Here is a 19,910-nt window from a genome sequence, read left to right as displayed (position 1 = left end):
TTAGGATTTGAAATAGCTCAACTGGAATTCCATCACCTCCACTAACTTTGTTCGTAGCGATGTTTCCTAAGGCCCACTTGACTTCTCACGCCAGGATATCTGGCTCTAGGTGAGCCAGATAGTATAGATCTTCTGTGTATTCTTGCCACCTCTTCTTAATATCTTCTGCTTTTGTTAGGTCCCTACCATTTCTGTCCTTTATTGTGCCCATCTTCGCATGAAATGTTCTCTTGGTATCTCTAATTTTCTTGAAGAGATCTCTACTCTTTCCCATTCTATTGTTGTTATAGGTAGATCTTTATATGTATGTTTTCTTCAAGAGATCTCTAGTCTTTCCCTTTCTTTTGTTCTTATAGGTAGTTCCGCATATGTATGCTTTTGTCTGGAATACCTGAAAGTAAATATCCTGGGTTATAATATATCTAATTAGACTCTTTTTTTGAAACACCTTGTTCTAGACTTCCATAATGCTACAGTTGTCTAGTTTCCATTTTACTTCATTAACCAGACATTCTCAATCTCTTTTCTGGACCCTCATTCTCTAGGCTCTTTTTTCTATCTTCCCATTTCTAATGATCTTTATCAAATGCAATTCAGTCATGTAACTGCTGTGCTTAAAGCCCTTCAGAGCCCCCTGCTGCCTTTAAAGTCCAAGGTCTATATCATCGACAAAACTATACACAATTAGCTCCCTGTGTGTATCAGCTCCTACCTCTTTTCCAAAGGATCCTGGAGACCATCTCAAGCAGACTGCTGTTTCCTTACACTGTTCCTCTGATAACAGTTATCTTTCCCTCATTCCTTACCTGCCTAGTAAACTTGCTCATTTTAAAAGATAACTCATATGTCCCCCTTTCAGGGAAGCTTTCCCTGGTACTCTCAGGCAGAAGTAAGCCTTCCCTTCTCTTTGTTCTCTTAGCAGTTTGTTCCTTATTTCCACTCTAATAGTGATTCACTTAGCCAACAAATATATAGTGACTGTCTTCCATGTGTTAGAAATTGTTCTAGAAATTGGGACTAGAACAGTACATAAGATGGACAAGGTCCTTATTTTCAAGGAGTCTACATTCCAGAGGGTAGGAAAGAGAAAAAAATAAGCAAAAAAACATTATTTCAGTTAGTTATAAGTGGTACTGTGGTGAAATAGAACAGGAAAGTGTGGTAAGGTGATTCAGTGTGTGTGTGTTGGGTGGGGGAAGTGTTGGTCAATGGGGGTGACACCTCAGATTGAGTGAGATGTTGTTCGATGTTGTTTGAATTGAGACTTGAAAGGTAAGAAGGAGCCAGCCATGTAGAGATTGGAAAGAAGAACATTTTAAGCAGAAAGAATAGCAAGTGCAGTGGCCTTAGAGTTAATGTGTTTGGCACATTTTAAGTGTATGTGTTTGGTTGTCAGGCAGGAACATAGTGAGGAGGGGGGTGGGGAGCTGGGTGAAATCAAATCTGAGAAGTAGACAGGGCCAGATCAAAAAGGGCTTATAGGAAAGATTCACTGATTAAGTGTAGTAGGAGGCCATTGGAAAATTTCAAGTGAGACAGTGACTCATCAGTTGAATGTGTTGGCTTTAAGGAGGGATGGAATCAAGGAAGGGACTCCTTGGCTTTTCTTGAGTGACTAGGTGGAGAGTAATGTCATTTACTGACACGTGGATGAACGGTGGTGGTGGCGGTGATGAGATGGTTCTGTGGTAGGGAGGGAATTAAAACTTATGTTTTAGATGTTTTAAGTTGGATATGCCTCTTAAGGGGCTTTCCCATGTGGCACAATGGTAAAGAATCTGCCTGCCAGTGCAGGAGATACAAGAGATGTGGGTTCGATCCAGGTCAGGAAGATCCCCTGGAAGAGGAAACGGCAACCCATTTCCAGTATTATTGCCTGGAAAATCCCATGGACAGAAGAGCCTGGCAGGCTACAGTCCGTGGGGTCGCAGAGTCGGAGACAGCAAGGAGGCATTTGACTGTATGGCTCTGAAGGTCAGGGATTGTCTTAGTCTGTCGTAGGCTGGGTAACTCAAACAACAAACATCTATTTCTCACAGTTGCAGAGGCTGGAAGTCTGAGATCAGGGATCTAGCATGGGTGGGTTCTGAGGCCCTCTTTCAGATTGCAGACAGCTGATTTCTCCTAAATCCTTACATGGTGGAAAGTGGGCAAGGGAGCTCTCTGATATCTTCTTTAAAAGGCACTAATTAGACTCTACCCTTGTGACCTCATTACCTTCCAAAGGTCTCACCTCCAACTACCATCCCATTGGGGATTTGATTTCAAAATAGGAATTTTGGAGGGACATAAGCTATCAGTCCATAACAGGAATAGTGATAGGTAATTTCGGGAATCACCAACTTATTGATTGTATTTTAAAGCTATGAGACTGAGTAAAATAACCAGGGTTTGTGTATGGATGGAGAGAAAAGAGGGCTGAGGGTAGTGCATTGGACACTGTGGCTTTTAGAGAATGAGAGGCTGGGAGGTAAGAGGGAGTCATAGAAGATGATAGAAGGAGGGAGTATCAATAGTATCGTGTTTCTTAGAGTATAATAAAGGCACAGATGTGACCCCTGGATTTGACTCCCTGGAGGTCACTGTGATAATGGTAAGAGCACCTTTATGGCATTTCAGGGGCCATTAGGTGGAATTTCACTCATTCCTTTAACTGCTTTACATATTTGTCTCCTCCTCTAGACCATATGCTAGCTAGTCCTTTTTATTTCTAGGGTTTAGCATATAGTAGATGGTATATAAATATTTGCCTACATGTTTGGTTTTTCAGTGCAGTTTAAAGAATAATATACAGTTTAACCCTCATTTAGGATGCTTTTGGACTGCCCCTTCCCATCAGTTTTTATCAGCTCAGCCATAAACTTGAGAATGATAAAAGAAACATGATGAGAGAGGCAAATCCATTTTAATAGAGGTTCACGGTGTGCCCTGAAGCCATCATGCTGTATGAAAAAGGGCCTCGCTTTGGGTCCAGAAGGCTTGCTTCAAGCTGCGACCCCGCTGCTAGGCCTCCTGAAGGTGTCGGAGGCAAGTTCTCTGTGCTGCCTGGATTGCAGTGTCTCAGCTGTCATATATGGATAACATTAACAAATTCCTCTTTCAGGATTTTTGTGAGTGGCAAATGAGCCAATGCCCAGGAGAGTTCTTTGTAAGTAAAAAGATACTCTGGAAGTGCTATTTTTGTAAAAGTAATTGGATTATCCATTTCATTACTGACATAAAATAGATTAGATCAGAGCGTCATAAAATTCATATTTAGGCAGCGGCAATTGAATGGCAACAAGTTGGCAGAGGACACAGATCACTAGAAAATGGTTGTTTTCCAGAAATATATAGGAAATTAATGTCTTTTGACTTTGTTCACTTATCTCTCCCAGATAAATTTAATCATTCTGTTAGAATCAAAGAGTAGAGTCTTCTACTTTAAGATGTAATAATCAAATCTACCTACTGTTTACCCCCCTGTTGCATATCTCTGAAAGAATAACATGTGTTTTTTTCTTTTTTGGTAAATAGGTTAACTCAATTTGATACATTTTCCTCACAGTAATGACTCATTTCATTTTACTTCTAGGGTAAAAATCATGGTAAGAAACTCCGAAATTACTATGCAGCAAATAGCTGTCCTCCTCCTGCCAGAATGAGCAATGCAGTGGAACCTGTGGCTGCCCCAGCTGTTTCAGCCCCTCCGCAGGTGAGACTCGAGGGTCAGGGTGGGAGCTGCCCCGTGCACAGGTGGCCATGGATGAAGTTTGTCATCTGTGTGTCCATCAAGGTACAGCTGAGCCAATACTCCTAAAACGCCCTTCTTGGTGCTTTCAGCTCATTGATAACTGGATTTAATGCAAAAATTCATGAATCCCAAGACTTCTCATTGGATTTTGTTATGGTTCATGAAATGAAACAAAATGATTTCATGAGGCTTTCTGTATGCATATTTGAAAATTCTGGGTTAAATGGCCCTGAATGTCTACATGAAGCCTTGAATGAAAAGAAAGAGTTTTCAACATTTATCTCGATTGTGGTCAATCCTACTAACTTTATCTTTTTTTAAGATTTTTTTTTTTTAATGTGGGCCATTTTTTAAAATCTTTATTGAACTTGTTGCAATATTGCTTCTGTTTTATGAATTTTGTTGGCTATGAGGCATGTGGGATCTTAGCTTCCCAACCAGGGATCAAGCCTGTGCTTCCTATATTGGAAGGCAGAGTCTTAACCACTGGACCACCAGAAAAGTTCCCACATTGACTTTATATATTGCCTTCCAGCGAGATCAGTTTCTTGAAGCTGCCCCTTTCTTACTTCTGTACAGAGAGCCTGTACACACTCTTCCTGGACTTTGGTATTATGACCCACACTTGAGAGCCAAGTTCCATTTACTCTTTGGGAGATCAGTGTTTGAGGCAAGATATTCCTGTACTTTAGTACTTTCTGAAATATGGATTCTAATCTGTCTTTGAAGTATTATTTTTTTTATAGGTCATAAATGTGTGTGCTCAGTGCTCAGTCTCTAAGCTGTGTCTGACTCTTTGAGACCTCATGGATTATAGCCCGCCAGGCCCCTCTGTCCATGGCATTTTCCAGGCAAGAGTACTGGAGTGGGTTGCCATTTCCTTCTCCAGGGGATCTTCCCAACCCAGGGATTGAGCCCATATCGCCTTCATTGGCAGGCAGATTCTTTACCACTGAGCTATCAGGGAAGCCCCTTAGGTCATAAATAATAATAACTAATAATCACTTTGATCTCTTACTATGCGAAGTACTCTGCTAAGCACTTTTCAGACATTACTTCATTCAGCCCTGGGATGAGGGTGAGATGAGGGATGTACTTGACTTAGGCACAGAATTTAAGAGGGAGCTAAAATGCTCAGTAATCAAGAAAAATAATATGATATTTTTAAAATGCAAAATTAATGTGAAAAAGTCACTGGTGAACAAAATGGCAAAAACTTAAAGATAGGATAACTGTTACTGATTTCCCTTTTGCCTTAGGCTGCAATATGGTTTGGCATGACACTGTTGCTGATCCTGTCTTTATTTAAAATTTTCATATTTTGTTCCTCATTGATTTTTTTGGCTGTGGGTTTCATTTGTGAAAATATTACACTAAGTATTTTTTCATCAGCTAAGTTTTCTGATGCTCCCATATATTGGGTGCCCATGGCTCCTTCCTTGCCTCCTTCTTGGCCTGGGTCCTAACTTCATTTAATGCTTGCAACAACTCAGAGGTATTGACTTATTTCTCAAAGTGTGATCCCTGGGCCAGCAGCATCGGTCTCACTTGGAAGTTTACTATAAGCCCAGGTAAGCCAAATAACTTGTCCATGGTGTTACAGATTTTGTAAAGTGGGGCACTGATTTTTCTTGATCTTAGACCTCTACTCCTAAACACCATGGTATATAACTTTTCTGGTTGTCAGTCCTTACGATGTGGATAGCAGTATCCGCTATTCTTCTATCCTCCTGAATTTGTGGGGTAAATGAGATATGTTAAAAACAGAATCAGAGGACAGCAGGATACCCAGAGAGATCTTCAGGCTGAGGAGTTTTCCCAGTGCTAGTTCTTGAAGGCTGCTCTAGAATTGGATATCTCCTTCCTGGTAGAGACTGTTTTCAGCTGGTTCCACCCTCCTGGGCAAACAGCCGTGGGCTTCTTTCATAGCACAAATCTTTATGATTTTTGAAAACAGTTATCCTGTCCCCAGAAAATCTTCTCTTCCAGGTGAGACAATGCAGTCTGCTTCAGCTGGTCCTGATATGATACACTTTCCAGATTCTTTATTGTATATTTAATTCTTCTTTAGCCAAAATCTAGTTTGGCATGTTTTGTTAACCCAGCAGTAGTTAACTCAGGTATGCTATTTTCCAGGGACTGTGTTAGGTTTCCCATGGCTCATTGTTTCCCAACCTGAACACAGCTGTCTGGACCTTCTGGTTATTTCCTCCTAATTATACTGTATCTGTGGGTTTCCCTGATGACTCAGATGGTAAAGAATCTGCCTGCAATGCAGGAGACCAGCGTTTGATTCCTGGGTCAAGAAGCTCCCCTGGAGAAGGGAACGGTACCCACTCCAGTATTCTTGCCTGGAGAACTCCATCAACAGAGGAGCCTGACAAACTACAGTCCTTGGAGTCCCAAAGAATTGGACACGACTGAGCAACTCACACACACACACACACACACACACACACACACACAATATCTGTAGCTAATTTATAGACTCTGGGGATAGAGGTTTAGTTTTTAATACATGTCTGTGTGTCACTTTTGCATTAGGTTGCAAGCCCTGTAAATAGTAGACATTTAGTACATGCTTGTTAATGGATTCTGGGAAGACTTTTTCTCTCTGGTAGTGTGAGTTTAGACCTCAACCTGTGCTGACCTGAATCTTCCTTGCTGGGTTTTTAAACTTCTTTTCTGAAATTTCTTTAATGAAAATAGCAATGAGGCATTCATCCAGCTTGGTATACAGGTGATCGTAATGCAAAACCACGATTAAGTGTCTCCCAGCCTTTTTTTCCTCTTTCTTTCTGAAACGAATAGTTTCCTATCCTTATAAAGCTGCGTGCTCATGGTCATGCCATAACGGGTTATTTTTCAGCTCTTGGAAGGAAGGAACTTAGAGGAGAAGAGAACAGAGTCCACACTTTAAAACCTTGTTTGTTGTGTCTTTGCTGTCAGATGGGGTCCTTTAAGCCAGGAGGCAGAGTGATCCTGGCCACAGAAAATGATTACTGTAAGCTCTGCGATGCCTCCTTCAGCTCTCCGGCTGTGGCCCAGGCTCACTATCAAGGGAAGAATCATGCCAAGAGGCTGCGGCTGGCGGAAGCTCAGAGTAACTCATTCTCGTAGGTATTGCCGTTTTCTCTTAGGCCAGAGTGTTATGTGAGACTCACTGTCTAGAGAAAAAGAGTTGAAAGGGAGCCTTGTTTAGAAATCTCACTCTTTTAAAACGTCTCTTCTCCAGAGACTCCTCAGAGGTCGGTCAACGGCGGACCCGGAAAGACGGGAATGAATATAAGATGATGCCTAATAGGAGAAATATGTATGCAGTACAGAATAATTCAGGTATTCTGTGACTTTTCACATACTTTGGCTATGTTTTGCAAATGGTGTCCTCTATTTTTATTTCCTTTAATGGTAATAGATAGACCTGAGAATTTGGGATTAGCTTTTGTTTTGTGGAATTGGTCTAGTGGCTTTTCAAGCTGGTGTTTATTTCAAGTCTTAGTTATTTATTTCCTATTTAGTATATTATTTATTTGGATTTTATTTAATTTTTTTTACATCAAGAATATGACTTTATTTCAAAGAACTAAGAATAAGAAATGAGTTAAATGGAAAGGTGATATATCCTTGGGTTCTAAGACCCAAAATGCAACTTTTTAAAAAGTTGAAGTATACTTGCTTTACAAGAATTTCACATAATGGAGTCTTTGTTTTAAAGTGTCTTATCTTAGTGCCTTTATGTTACTTCTGGTATTTGCCAGCTGATACATTTAAATGTAGCATAAAAATGAAATATTTGGTTTCAAGCTGCACCACATTAAATCCCCAGTTATTAGGGAAAATAAAAATGATAGCACTGGTGTTTAACCAGGGGAGTGACTCAGATTATCTGGGGAGTTTTTATAAAATACACATAGTTGAACCATGACTTAGAGATTTTCAGTCAGTAAATTTAGAGTGGGACTCAGACATGTGTGTGTTTTGCAAATGCTTCCTTGGTGATTGATACATACTTTTAGTTCAGAATTACTAGTTGATAGGAATATTTTCTGCATTTTCTGATCATCTTCAGTAGGGAGAGTAGTCCTTCATCCTTTCCCTACCTCAGCCTGCAGTGCACACATATATGAGCAGAGGTCACTCTTGTGAACAGTAAAACAAACAGCAACAAATTGACTAGAAAGGCAAAAGAAACATAGAAAAAAGGGACATATAGAACACAATGTAATAAGTCTCACGAAAGTCTGAAACATATATCATTGTTGCAGTAAATGTAAACTTAAAGTCCCAGTGAAAAAGAAAATTGTAAGATTAGATAGAAAATATTCAGTTGAAATGAAGGAAGCTAAAATAGCTGTCTTAGCATTAGATTAAAAAAAAAAACAAAAACCTTTAGGACAGAAGGCCATTTAGACCTATGTTCTTGGATCAGAGTACAAGTAAATGAGATGTCAATAATAGAAAAACACAAAATTTTTATGTGTTTGGAAGTTTTCAAACATTTCTAAATAACTCTCTTGCCAAAGAAAAAATCATACTGGTGATTGAACATTCTTAGAATCAAATTGTAATAAAAATGTATCAAAATTTATAGCATATAGTCAAAGTAACATTTTGGGAAAAGCCTTAAATGTTTATTATTATAGTAGGAAAGCAGTAAAGTATTGAGCTAATGGTCCAACTTAAGTCAGTTATATAAAAAAATAAAATAAAATTATCAATAATTCTACCAACATTTTTGTGTGTATTACTTCTGTAAAATGGAAATGTGATCATATTTTGTGATATTCTTATTTAATGTAGTAGCATATTATAATCAAATATTGTAATTATAGAGTTTTCTATTGCATTGTTTTTAGTGACTGTTTAGTTTTTCATTACATTCATTACTAAGATTTTTTTGAGTTGTATGTTTGGATCTTTCCTTTATCCTTACCCTCCCCAAAAAACTTTTATAAACTCTAGTTAAATAAATGTCCTCATAAATCTCTATACGAAAATTCTCAACATTTTCTTAGTGAAATACTTAGAAGTAGAATTTTTGGATTAAAGTAGTAGCATAATGACATAACTTTTGATATAATGCTTAGAAATGAAAGTATTTCTAAAATATATTCACTTTTTAGAGACATTGCCATTTAGAGTGTGGATTTGGCTCTGCAGTAACATTTCTGACAATAGTTGGAGGAATCATTTTAGCTTTTTAGACTGAACCTGTATAAAATTGTAATTTTAAAAAACCCATTAACTTCCCATTTTTTTCAAACTAGGAATCTGTGAATTTTATACTTTGAGCTTAGAATTACAAATTACAGTGATAATTGGTCAGACCATCACTCGCTTAGTGAGTATTTTGAAGTGAATATATTACTTTTGTCTTTTTGCTTCAGCAGGTCCTTACTTCAATCCCCGCTCTCGGCAGAGAATTCCACGTGATCTGGCCATGTGTGTTACTCCAAGTGGCCAGTTTTACTGCTCCATGTGTAATGTCGGGGCTGGCGAAGAGGTGGAATTCCGGCAGCATTTAGAGAGCAAGCAACATAAAAGCAAGGTGTCTGAACAGCGGTACAGGAATGAGATGGAGAATCTGGGCTACGTATAGTGATTGTCATATTCAGATAGAGCAGCTTGTCCTGCCTGTTGCTCGCCTTCTGTCAACATGCCCTGCTTTGTGGTTCTCTCGATATGAGTACATTCCTCTGCTTGATGTTAATACACATAACCTGCAGTGGTACCATAAGGTGTCAGAATTGGGGAAGGAAGAGAATGTGCTTAAGTCATGATGCTTTTTCAGGTCAGTTATGTTGAGCTGCTTAAAGCCTGTGACCGACCTACCCCATGAGACAGACCTTTTTATCTTGACCAAGTTCTGGTCAACTAGTAGCCTGACCACTTAGAGCTTTAACTATTTAAAAACTTCATATTCTTTTACAGTGTTAGTGTTATGTATTGTTAAATAATTTTATCGAGTTTTTGCTTCAGATCACAGTAAAAGCAGGTAAGCAAAGATTTTAGTTTCCCAAGGTTTCTTTGGATTTACCATCTCAACTCAATGAACTGTCAGTAGGATATCCTATGTAAACTGCATTAGAATCTTGCCCAGAATAGTGTTTTCTGTTTATCATGTCCCTTCCTTATTGAAATGCAGGTTTTCTTGGATTCAGACACTTCTAATGTGTTTGTGTACTTCCAGATAGTGAAACTTGATTTTCAGTTGTGAATTTCGCACTTTTAAATTCACCTTCTTTTCTCCTTTTTTTTTGTTCTCCTTCAGTTGATTTAGCTTATCCAATTAGCTCATTTTCATGCCCCAGAATGGTGTTGTAGGTTTTCCAAGCCCCATATTTGAATATCCAATGAGTTTAGGATAGATATGATTTTTTAAAAATATATTTTTCTCAGCTGGTGTTGGGAAATGAAATGTGTTTGATTTTTCAACTTAGAGTTACTTCATGATAATAACATGCACTTACGTGATGGTCTCAACCGTAAGTTCAGAACCCTTGATATTTGTTTTGATAGACTTTTTAGATAAATGAATCCTTACATTTTACTTACATTCTTTTTTGTCTTGCTAATTTGTAGACTGTCCTGAAGAATATCACTACTTTACTATTTCCAAGAAAGAATTTTTTTAAAACAGTTAATCAAATTTTAGTATCATTTCCAATAGAAAAATACCTGAACTTTGGCATTATTCTTTATAATTCAGCTTCTCTGAAGATATAGATTAATAAAAATATAGATTACTTTCATATCTGATAATTAGAACAGTATTATTATTTTTGCTTTTTGTTTTTAAAATGAGAAGCTCTAGTGTTTTGTCTAGATTAACCAATGGAGGATTCTATGAACTTTCACTAACTGTATTTTACTTATTTACTATATTTACATGGATAAGATGGGTGCTCATCCATACTCCTTTTGAAAGGCCATGTTCATAGAAGTTTATATTGAGCAATATCTTTGCACTATGGTAAATTCACTTTTGATTGCTTATATCACTAATTAAAAATAAAACTCCTATTTTTCCTTAAAAATTCTGTAGGCAAAGAGATAAGGAGAAGGAAAATTATAATCATCATTCCATTCCTTTAGGACTTCTGAACAATTTTTAAATTATCTAGACCCATATTTAAAATTAAGTTTTGTGATACTGGTACACTCTCTGGTATACTATCAAGTTACCCTTCTGTTGAAGTCATGGTTTTTTGAAAAGTAGAATTACTTAGTAATTTTATTTTCTCCCAGAAACAGAAGAATGAAATAATCTTCTGTTGAAGTGCTGTCTAGACCTGTGAATCAGTATAATAACACTTTTTTGCAGTAAGCTATAAAGTATAATTGATTATTTTAGGGCAATTTAGAGCTTCTCTTATTGGTTAGTAGGTTACTCATTTTGCTGCTAAGTGTAATTTTTTGGTAGATTTTAATATGAAAGTGCTGGCCACATGGTTCTACGATTATTTAAAAATTCATTTTCCCCCTCTGGTGTGACTACATGTATGTATACACATGTATATGTATGTATACACATGTATATGTATGTGTGTATATATATGTAGTTATATACATACACACACACATATAAACCCATGTATGTATAGTTTTATGTGATACCATAGAGAAAATTTCATTGAATCCTTAGATAACAGTAAAAGATTGTGGATAAGAATTTACATTTTATACAAGTGGCATTCATCCACTTTCAGTTTTTTCTTTGCAGATGAAATTAATGAAAGGATCGTCTCTACTCTTCCCACCTAACAATTTCATTTTATATATGTAATAGCAGTGGACTTAAGGCCTTGGTGTTTTTCCTGGCCTTGCATATTCAGGTTTCTAGTCTCTCAGTGCCCTTAATGGATGTTATGAATGCATAAATGCATTTTCTTTTAAAGAAAAAAGTTAGATTTATAGTGTTGTTTCTTACTTGTTCTATTTCTTTGCACTAAAAAAGACTGATGTTTGCTTTATATGACACCTTAGAAACCATATTGCCTACAATAGCTGGGTTTGCTCCTTACTTTCCAAACTCTAGGCAGTTGATAAATAACTTCCATGATTATAAAGGTTACATACACGTCCAAAAAAAGAATCGCAAATCTCTATGACAGTGGGTTGTGTTTTGGGCTTGTTACCTTGCAGTATTCTCCTGTGTTCCATAGGCGAAACAGACGGTGACAGAGGTGTCAGACAGGAAATGCCTAGGTAAATACACCTCTGCATGGTATAGTTTCTCATACTCATGCATTCCTTATGGACAGTGGTTTTTTTTTTTCTTCCTGTCAAAGAAAGCTGTTGTTAGTACTGCACTCAGTGATATGTGATCTCTGTCAGTTTCATTTAGTAAAGTCAGGTCCTGCTCTGTAATATCCTTTAGAATTTGCACCCTGTGCTCCCCAGGAATCACATTAATATCTTTTTATGTACTGTATACAAGGATGGACAGAGGCCTAACCAATGGGAAACCTCTAGTCAAATAAGTAGATTCTAGTTCTAGATCTGCAAGAACTCAGAGCATCAAAGCCTCTTCTCTGTGAATATCTTCATGTAAATTGTCATTCAGAAATCAATGTTGAAGATGAGAATTAGAAACTCTTCTAAAATATTGAGGGCAAGAAGATGTAAAGGAAAAATTTTGGTGTTCCAATTAAAAGATCAGATTGCTTATGTCTTCGAAGTGTTTCTTCAAAAATATTCAGCTACAGAGCTGAGTGTGCCATGTGATCCTTTCAACTCCACATTGAAGAGAAAATGTTTTGTTGGTTTTGTATTTGTATGTCATGTATCACAACTTGTAAATATGTGCATGTTGTTTATGACGTGTGTCTATTTGTCTCTTATTGCACTGAAATCTGCAAGGTGAATAATTGCCCTATACCATGTGCAAAAACTTCCTCCAACTCTTCCTCACTGTTGCTCCTTTTCTTGAGTTGATAAACTTAGAAAACCATTTAGAATTTTTTGAAACCCTGAGATTGAATGAAAAATCATGGCTGTCTGAGATCATCTCCATGTCCCTCTAACTTAAACAGCTGAAAGGAAAGCATGAGATCATCCACCTTATTTTATAGAGCTGTTCTACAATACTGGTGTGCTTGCTTGTATCTATACTTTGAACTAGGATTAAAGATATATATATATACACACATGTATGTGTATATACATATATATTGTACATCTAATTAAGTCTTCCTCTGTAGATAGACTTGAAGGATTAATGGTGGTTTTAGCGATTCCCTCACTCCTGAATCAGTGGGGACTATGAACAACGACAGTCGGAGGACTGTTCAGTGACCCATGTAAAACGAGTCTCCCTTGTGTCAGGGCAGACATGTAACTGTTCTGCATAATGTCCTCTACAGAGAGGCCTAGGAGTGATGGATTTGGAACCTAATCTGTTTTGTTTCCTCACTGTCAGAACACAGGCTGGAAGGACCTTCCAAAACAGTTGGTGTGGCATATACGAAAGACAGCAGAGTTGCTTTAGAAGTAGAGAAATGTTTTGTCAGTATAGGTAAAAGTTTAATTCAGGCTTTTGAACAGATACTTTAAAAAGATTCCATCTTGTTGGCTTTTCTTTTTTCAACCAGCCAAATCACCATTTAGAAGTTTCATGCATCATAAAGAATGTCTTGTTGCTTTAATTTTTTTGGTGGTGGACCCCTGTCATTGTGAGCTATTACTATCATTCTTACTGAATGGACAAATAGCTGTGTAAATAGCTTCTCATACGACATTTCTACTGAGAGCTGTTTGACTTTGTCTTCCCGCTGTGAATGGGAGGATCATTTATCAACTCCCCTTCTGGGTAGCTACCAAAAAAATACTGGCTTATGGTCCCATGTGACCCTGTCTTTGTTAAGCCCAGATTATGAGTGCCTTTAGCAAGTTTTAGCATTTCACAGAAAGAAGAGATGATAGAATTATTGCCATTAGTCACAATGCATAAAATAGGAAATTGGAGTAACAAAGCTTTCTGTGAATTCTGTGTTCTGCATCTTTTTTTTTTTTTATTTGTGCAATCTCAATTTGATATTGAGTAAAACTGTATGATAACTGATCAGGAACCATATATCCTGAAAATGAATCCAGTTGTCCAAGGCTGGCAATAGTCATTGATTTTTTTTTTTCCACTTTGATCTGCATTGCATTTATATTTAGTGATCGATAGTGTGATGGATTGGGAAGAGCTTGATATTGATGTTTGGAAAAACTTTATTCCAGTGTTGTTTTCAAATACTGTCTTATCTAATACTGTAGAGAGGACAGAATTATGTATTTGCACATGAAGTGTGTGAAGACTGTCATGCATAATACTTCTTCATTGTGCTGTTATAATTCATCTCTACATTTAAAACAGGTACCTTGACAAATCAGGTTCAAGATGTTTTAAAGTAAAATTTTTCTTACTTCAATGAATTTAAAATTATAAATTGCCTGTATTCTTTGAGTCTCTAAAATGCACTGCTAATTAATTTTACTGCAGAAATACTAACATTTTTCTTGACAGTTTATTATGAGAAATTTAAAAAGTACCTTAAAGTTAATGAATTTTACAGTATATTAGCACTAGATTCTACTGTTAACAGTTTCCAGTACTTATATTACCATATATTTGTCTGTCCCTCTGTTTATCCGTTGAACAATGGAGTTTTAAAAAAATATACATTTTAGTGTAAATTTCAGATACTTTCCTAAACAATTCAGCATAGGCATAATTAACTATAGTTTAATATCTGTTTACATATTTACATCTTTTAACAAGCAGTGTATGAAGTTGATAACCTGAGCCAGTTAACATGTCTTTTTCTCCTGTGGACTTCAGCCTTCTTGTTTCTGTTTTTGTATATGCTTAGAGTGAGGGAAGACAACTCCTTTTCAAACTGAAGTTTTTTGGTGTTGGTCATTTTATTGCTTAATTGTCATACATTTTAAAGCTTCATGATAAGAATTTTTTCTTTATCCCTGTTTTTATGACGTATGTTTGCTCAACTATGCAGCTTCTTGAGAAAACTGTAAATTACTGATTGGGGTTTATTAAATCAGCTTATACCTCATTTCAATCTACTGCTGCTTTTTCCTCCATGGTGTCATTTCTCCCTTTACTACTTTCACCTGTTCTACCAGAGAATAGAGAGGCATAAAGGGTCAGCCCCACAGATGATTAGCCGTTTAAAACAACTCTAGAAGAACAGATGGAGTAGTTTAGAAAGTTGAAACCATTAGTTTATCTAAAGCCTTTGAATTCCCTGAGAATTGTAACTGCCCATGCTTTCTCTTAGCCATAATTAGCAGGATTAAAAATGATTGTACTGTACAATGAGTTGTTGAAATTGTAAGCCTTAGTAACCATATTTAGCTTTACTCTAGTACTGTTTAGGAAAAAAGTATTGACATATGCCTTTATTTTTATGCCAATTATTTTGTGGACAAAATCAGAAGAATTTAAGTGACTTGTTGCAGATTATGAAGATTCAGTGGGTAAGTCAGAACTGAAATTTTGATATCCTGGATTCATATTCTTGTGCTCTTTGATAAAATTCATGGCTTTCAAAATAAACTCTGCCTTTAGGGCGCTTGAAATGAAACTATCTATTTTTACTAATTAGACTTTTGTTTTTTGGACATTTTACAATTCTTTGACCTTAAAAGATTTTTCCATGGTCATACTTTCTTATTAAGTCAATGCAACTGCTAAAAATCTCACTTTGCTGTTGAATACTAAAAATACAGGTTTTATCAGATTTCCTTTCACATTTACATAACCTTCATGATTCACTCATAACTCTTTCTGTGTAAGTGCTTAAGTGACCCCCTCACTAGTGAAAATAAATGTTCTATATCACTGATTATATGTATATTCTTTACATGATATATTTTTTTAAGGAAAAGTAACCCCATGTGTCCGGATGAACAATATTATCCTAGTGCAAAGCACATATGAAGTGGTTTGTTTCTATTCTGAAAATCTGGCATTTACAGGAACAAAACTTTTAGAGTGGCTGGTCATTGTTTTACCTTCTTTTGGTACTTGAGCATCTTTCTGTGGTTTTGTAAATGTGTGTCATTTTGTAAGAATTTCATGTTGATTCTGTGTTAATTGGTGTCCACCTTGTGTTATCCTCAGCTGACCATAATAATTTAGTTTGGGTATGGGGTGTCTGCTTTGAAATGCCTTACTAGAGTGTGGCAGACTCTGCTCTAAAGCATTCCGTGTGTCTGCTAAGACAATAAGTTGCCTCTCTTGGATGTATGCTCTAGATCCGGAAGCAAAACTGATTTTGCTTTCACTGTTAATGTTGCATTTTAGCTCATTGTTTTAAATTAGAGAATAAAATCGTGGAGCCAAGGGAAACTTTACAACCCTTCATTTAATGGCATGGCGAACTTTTAAAATTGCTTTTACTGTTTCCCTAGAACGATGTTTCTGGTAAAGGATATAGCTAAAAAATGCCGGCCAGAACTGTATGAAATTGGGTTTGTTTCCTACAATTTCCCCTAAATGTCATACAGGGATTTAACATCTGTGTATGCTGCTGGGGCTTTGTGCCAGTCACCACTTTGGAAATCTGTGTTCTGAGGCCACATAAATGGCAAAAATGTCTTGGGATTGAAGCCAATCAACTGTGAACTGTGAAATTGAAATTGCTCTTTTGGTTTTATTTTCTTAAGCATATTGAATAGAGAATCCTGAAAGTTATTTAAAATTTACACTGCTTCTGTTGATGGCTCATTTTGGCTGTGTATCCTCATTTATGTACTGATTTCTGATAGAGGCTTGGCGTTATTATAACAGTCATTTCGTGTTCAATTTAATAAAAGAGTTTCTGAGTCTTGTCTGCAAGTCGTTTGGTTGTGAGTTGGGGATCAAAGAAAGAAGGTACATTGTCAGCACTGAGGTGCTGAGGTGTTATTTTTGATGCAGATGGTTGATGGCTGAGGATTCACCTTTTATCCATCTGCATGTCATTTGCCACCTGCTTCTAGAACTCACGGGGCTTCCGCAGTGGCTCTGTGGTAAAGGGTATGCCTCCAATGCAAGAGACTTGCAGGAGACGCTGGTTTGATCCCTAGGTTGGGAAGATTCGCTGGAGAAGGAAGTGTCAGTCCACTCCAGTATTCTTGCCTGGGAAATCCCATGGACAGAGGAGTCTGGCGGGCTACAGTCTATGGGGTCGCAGAGAGTCAGCAGACATGACTGAGCCACAGTCCATCGCTTTTTTCTTGAACTTACACAGAGTATATTGCCACCTACTTGGGCGTGCAGTAGAGTTGACCCTGCTGCCCACACTAACCCATTCTCCCATTGCTGGAGTTCGCCTCGCTCAATTGGAGCAAGTTCTCCATTTTATTGATAGGTTTAATTTTTAGATTTAAGTTTAATCTTTCCTTCAAATTCTGAGAAAAGTTGCTTGGCAGGACCATAACTGTTGCTTCTGGAAGTAAACACATATTAATAGGCAGATATGCCCAATAATCTTTTGGGTGTTCATATATAAAATACTTTTGCAAATATAATCAGCTTATATAAACAACGTATTATTGGGGTATGGTCTTTGAAGCACTCTGGTTGACAGGATGCAATGTGCTTCTCAGTTTAAATGCTCATTTTAAAAAGGTTAGCGCTCTGGAAGATGCTGTTGTGCTTTGTTTAATCGGAATGCCAGACACATACACTTACTGTCGTGGGAAAAATTCTTGTGTCTGCACAAAAAAATGTTTCTGAATGAAAAGAACAGACCTCATTGAATCTAGCTGTGTTGTAAAATACTCAAGCCATCAGCACATTTTATTAAATCATCTCCAACAGATTTTTAGCTTCAAGTCATGATAATGAACATAAAAATAGTTTTAAACCACTTGAGCTTGTCAGATTTTCTTTCTTCAGGCATTTCTAAGGCTTATTTGTCTGCTGAAAATCTATTCAAGGTCAAGCCCTGGGTGTTATCTTTTCAAATTGCTTGTATGGAAAAGACTGACACTAAACTTGCCCAGTCTATTATGAATTGATATAAGAGTGTTAAGATCAGAAATAGATCTTTTTGTGATGTTTTAAGATTTTTGTCGTCTGAGGTGAGGATTAACCCACTGAGTTTTGTTCCTCCTGTGAGATATTCATAAACTGTTGAAAATTGGGAACTGCAAAAAAAATAAAGGCAAGTAACTATTTTGAAGTATAAATATTATTGAATTGAGATATGATTATGAGTTCTTACCCTCTACGAGGAAAAAATTTACCTAAAAATATACTCTATTTTGTGTGAGAGAGACAGAGAGATGTGTATTAGGGAGGAGTAGATGGAAATATGTTTTAAGATGATCAAATAGTTGTAATGAAGTATGTCCAAAGGAACAGATGGAAATTTGCCACTGGAAGATATATGCTCCTCCATGGGTAGTCTATAACTTCTGCCTGGCATTTTGGATAAGTCTTTAAGTACATAATTAGAGTTTCAAATGTGTTTTGGCTGGCAGCCATCCCTCCAGACAGGAACAAGATGTCTTTCATATTAGCTTCAGTTTTTAATCTTTGCTGATGCCAGAGGCTCTTTTCTCTGTTTTCTAGAAATAGCTTACTAGGTTATGGACTTTGACCAAAGGTATCTACTGCCCCCCTGTGGCCTCTCTAAATCTTAACAGTTAGCCATGTGAATGTGGTTGGTACACTACCTTGGAAGAAGGATCTCTGGCTTAAAAACCACCTAGTGGTGGAGAAGGAAACGGCAACCCGCTCCAGTATTGGGAGAATCCCAGGGACAGGGGAGCCTGGTGGACTGTCGTCTATGGGGTTGCACAGGGTCGGACACGACTGAAGCGACTTAGCAGCAGCAGCAGTGGTGGGAAAGAGTTTTTATCTGTAAATAAAGCAAAGGCAGGCAGGTCTTTGGGAGATCCTGAGTGTATTCTTTCACAACGTTAGCTGCCAAAGTGTGCGGAGTGAGGAAGGTGGCAGATCTGCATTCAGGATATATGTTTTGTATGTATTTGCATATGTGAAAAGTGAAAGTGTTAAGTCACTTAGTTGTGTCCGACTTTGTGACCCCATGGAGACTGCCAGGCTCCTCTGTCCATGGGATTCTCCAGGCAAGAATGCTGGAGTTAGTTGCCATACCTCCTCCAGGGCATCTTCCCAACCCAGGGACTGAAGCTGGGTCTCCTGCATTGCAGGTACATTCTTTTCCATCTGAGTCACCAGGGAAGCCCCTGTATGCATACATGTGTATGAATTTATGATGTTCTTAAAAATGTCTATTTTGCTTTAAAGAATCCATCATTCACACGTTTTGGGGTTTGTGAAAAACAAGCATGGAAACTGTTAAAATGATAGTCAACAAAAGTCTGGAAGGAAAGGACTAGAAAAACCTCTCATTAAAGAAGATTGTTGAAAAATTTTAAAAATTAGGTACAGGGGCAAATGTTACCAGATGTGTAAATCATGCTGACAATATACAAACTAAACTACGTGGTACTAAGGCTTTCCCAAACATAATTTGTTTTGGAGAACGTATTGTTTTCTGCCTCAATAAACTAGCAGTACAGAGACATACTTTAAAGTCTTTTATTAAACATTTCGCATCCTTAGAATAAGTGCATGCTAAGATAACTAGCCAGTTCTGTCACCTGCATGCTCTTGGGCATGCTACCTAACCTCTCTAAAATTCAGCTACTCAGAGTTGGGGTATTAGGTGTGAATTCCAGTTATTTAATTTCATCCCTCTTGGTCATATGGATAATTTAGAGAATTGATCATTGAAAAACCGGTTTTAAAAAAAGAAAAATCAGTTGAGTTTTTTGAATAGGCAAGTCCTAATCTCACCCCTAAACTCATGCTCCCCTGTTTGTTCCTCAGAGGTGATCGCAGTTACCAATTTCTTAGATATTTTTTTAGAGGTATGCTATGTAGTATGAATGGTGGCATTCCATACACTTTTTCCAGTGACCCATTTGCCTTGGCAGTCATTCTAGACCAGCATGTGTGGATCTCATTCTTTTTGACTATGTGGTGTTCCCTTGTATAATTTCCAAAGTTTCTTTTTTTTTTTGGTCTTCCATTGATGAACATTCCTGGTAGCTCAGATGGTAAAGAAAACTTCTACAATGCAGAAGACCTGGGTTCGATTCGTGGATTGGGAAGATCCCCTGGAGAAGGGAATGGCAACCCACTCAAGTATTC

The 19,910-nt window shown here is 37.4% G+C and overlaps 1 protein-coding gene across 3 annotated transcripts in view; it reads left to right on the top strand.

Moving 5' to 3' along the window:
* Positions 1 to 16,580, top strand: part of ZMAT3 (zinc finger matrin-type 3) — a 36,634-nt gene extending 20,054 nt beyond the window's left edge. For 2 of the 3 annotated variants that reach the window (XM_043874690.1, XM_043874691.1), the window contains 4 exons: positions 3,575 to 3,694; positions 6,683 to 6,849; positions 6,969 to 7,069; positions 9,121 to 16,580. In XM_043874690.1, coding sequence (XP_043730625.1) covers positions 3,575 to 3,694; positions 6,683 to 6,849; positions 6,969 to 7,069; positions 9,121 to 9,332 — 600 coding nt within the window. In that variant the 3' untranslated portion in view covers positions 9,333 to 16,580. The remainder of the gene's footprint in view (positions 1 to 3,574; positions 3,695 to 6,682; positions 6,850 to 6,968; positions 7,070 to 9,120) is intronic. The other variant, XM_043874692.1, reaches the window with a different exon arrangement.
* The last annotated feature ends 3,330 nt before the right edge of the window (positions 16,581 to 19,910 follow it).

This window comes from Cervus elaphus, chromosome 19, assembly GCF_910594005.1.
Source record: "Cervus elaphus chromosome 19, mCerEla1.1, whole genome shotgun sequence".
Lineage (NCBI taxonomy): Eukaryota > Metazoa > Chordata > Mammalia > Artiodactyla > Cervidae > Cervus > Cervus elaphus.
Note: the sequence above shows the minus strand (reverse complement) of the source record. Positions and strands in the feature narration are given on the sequence as shown.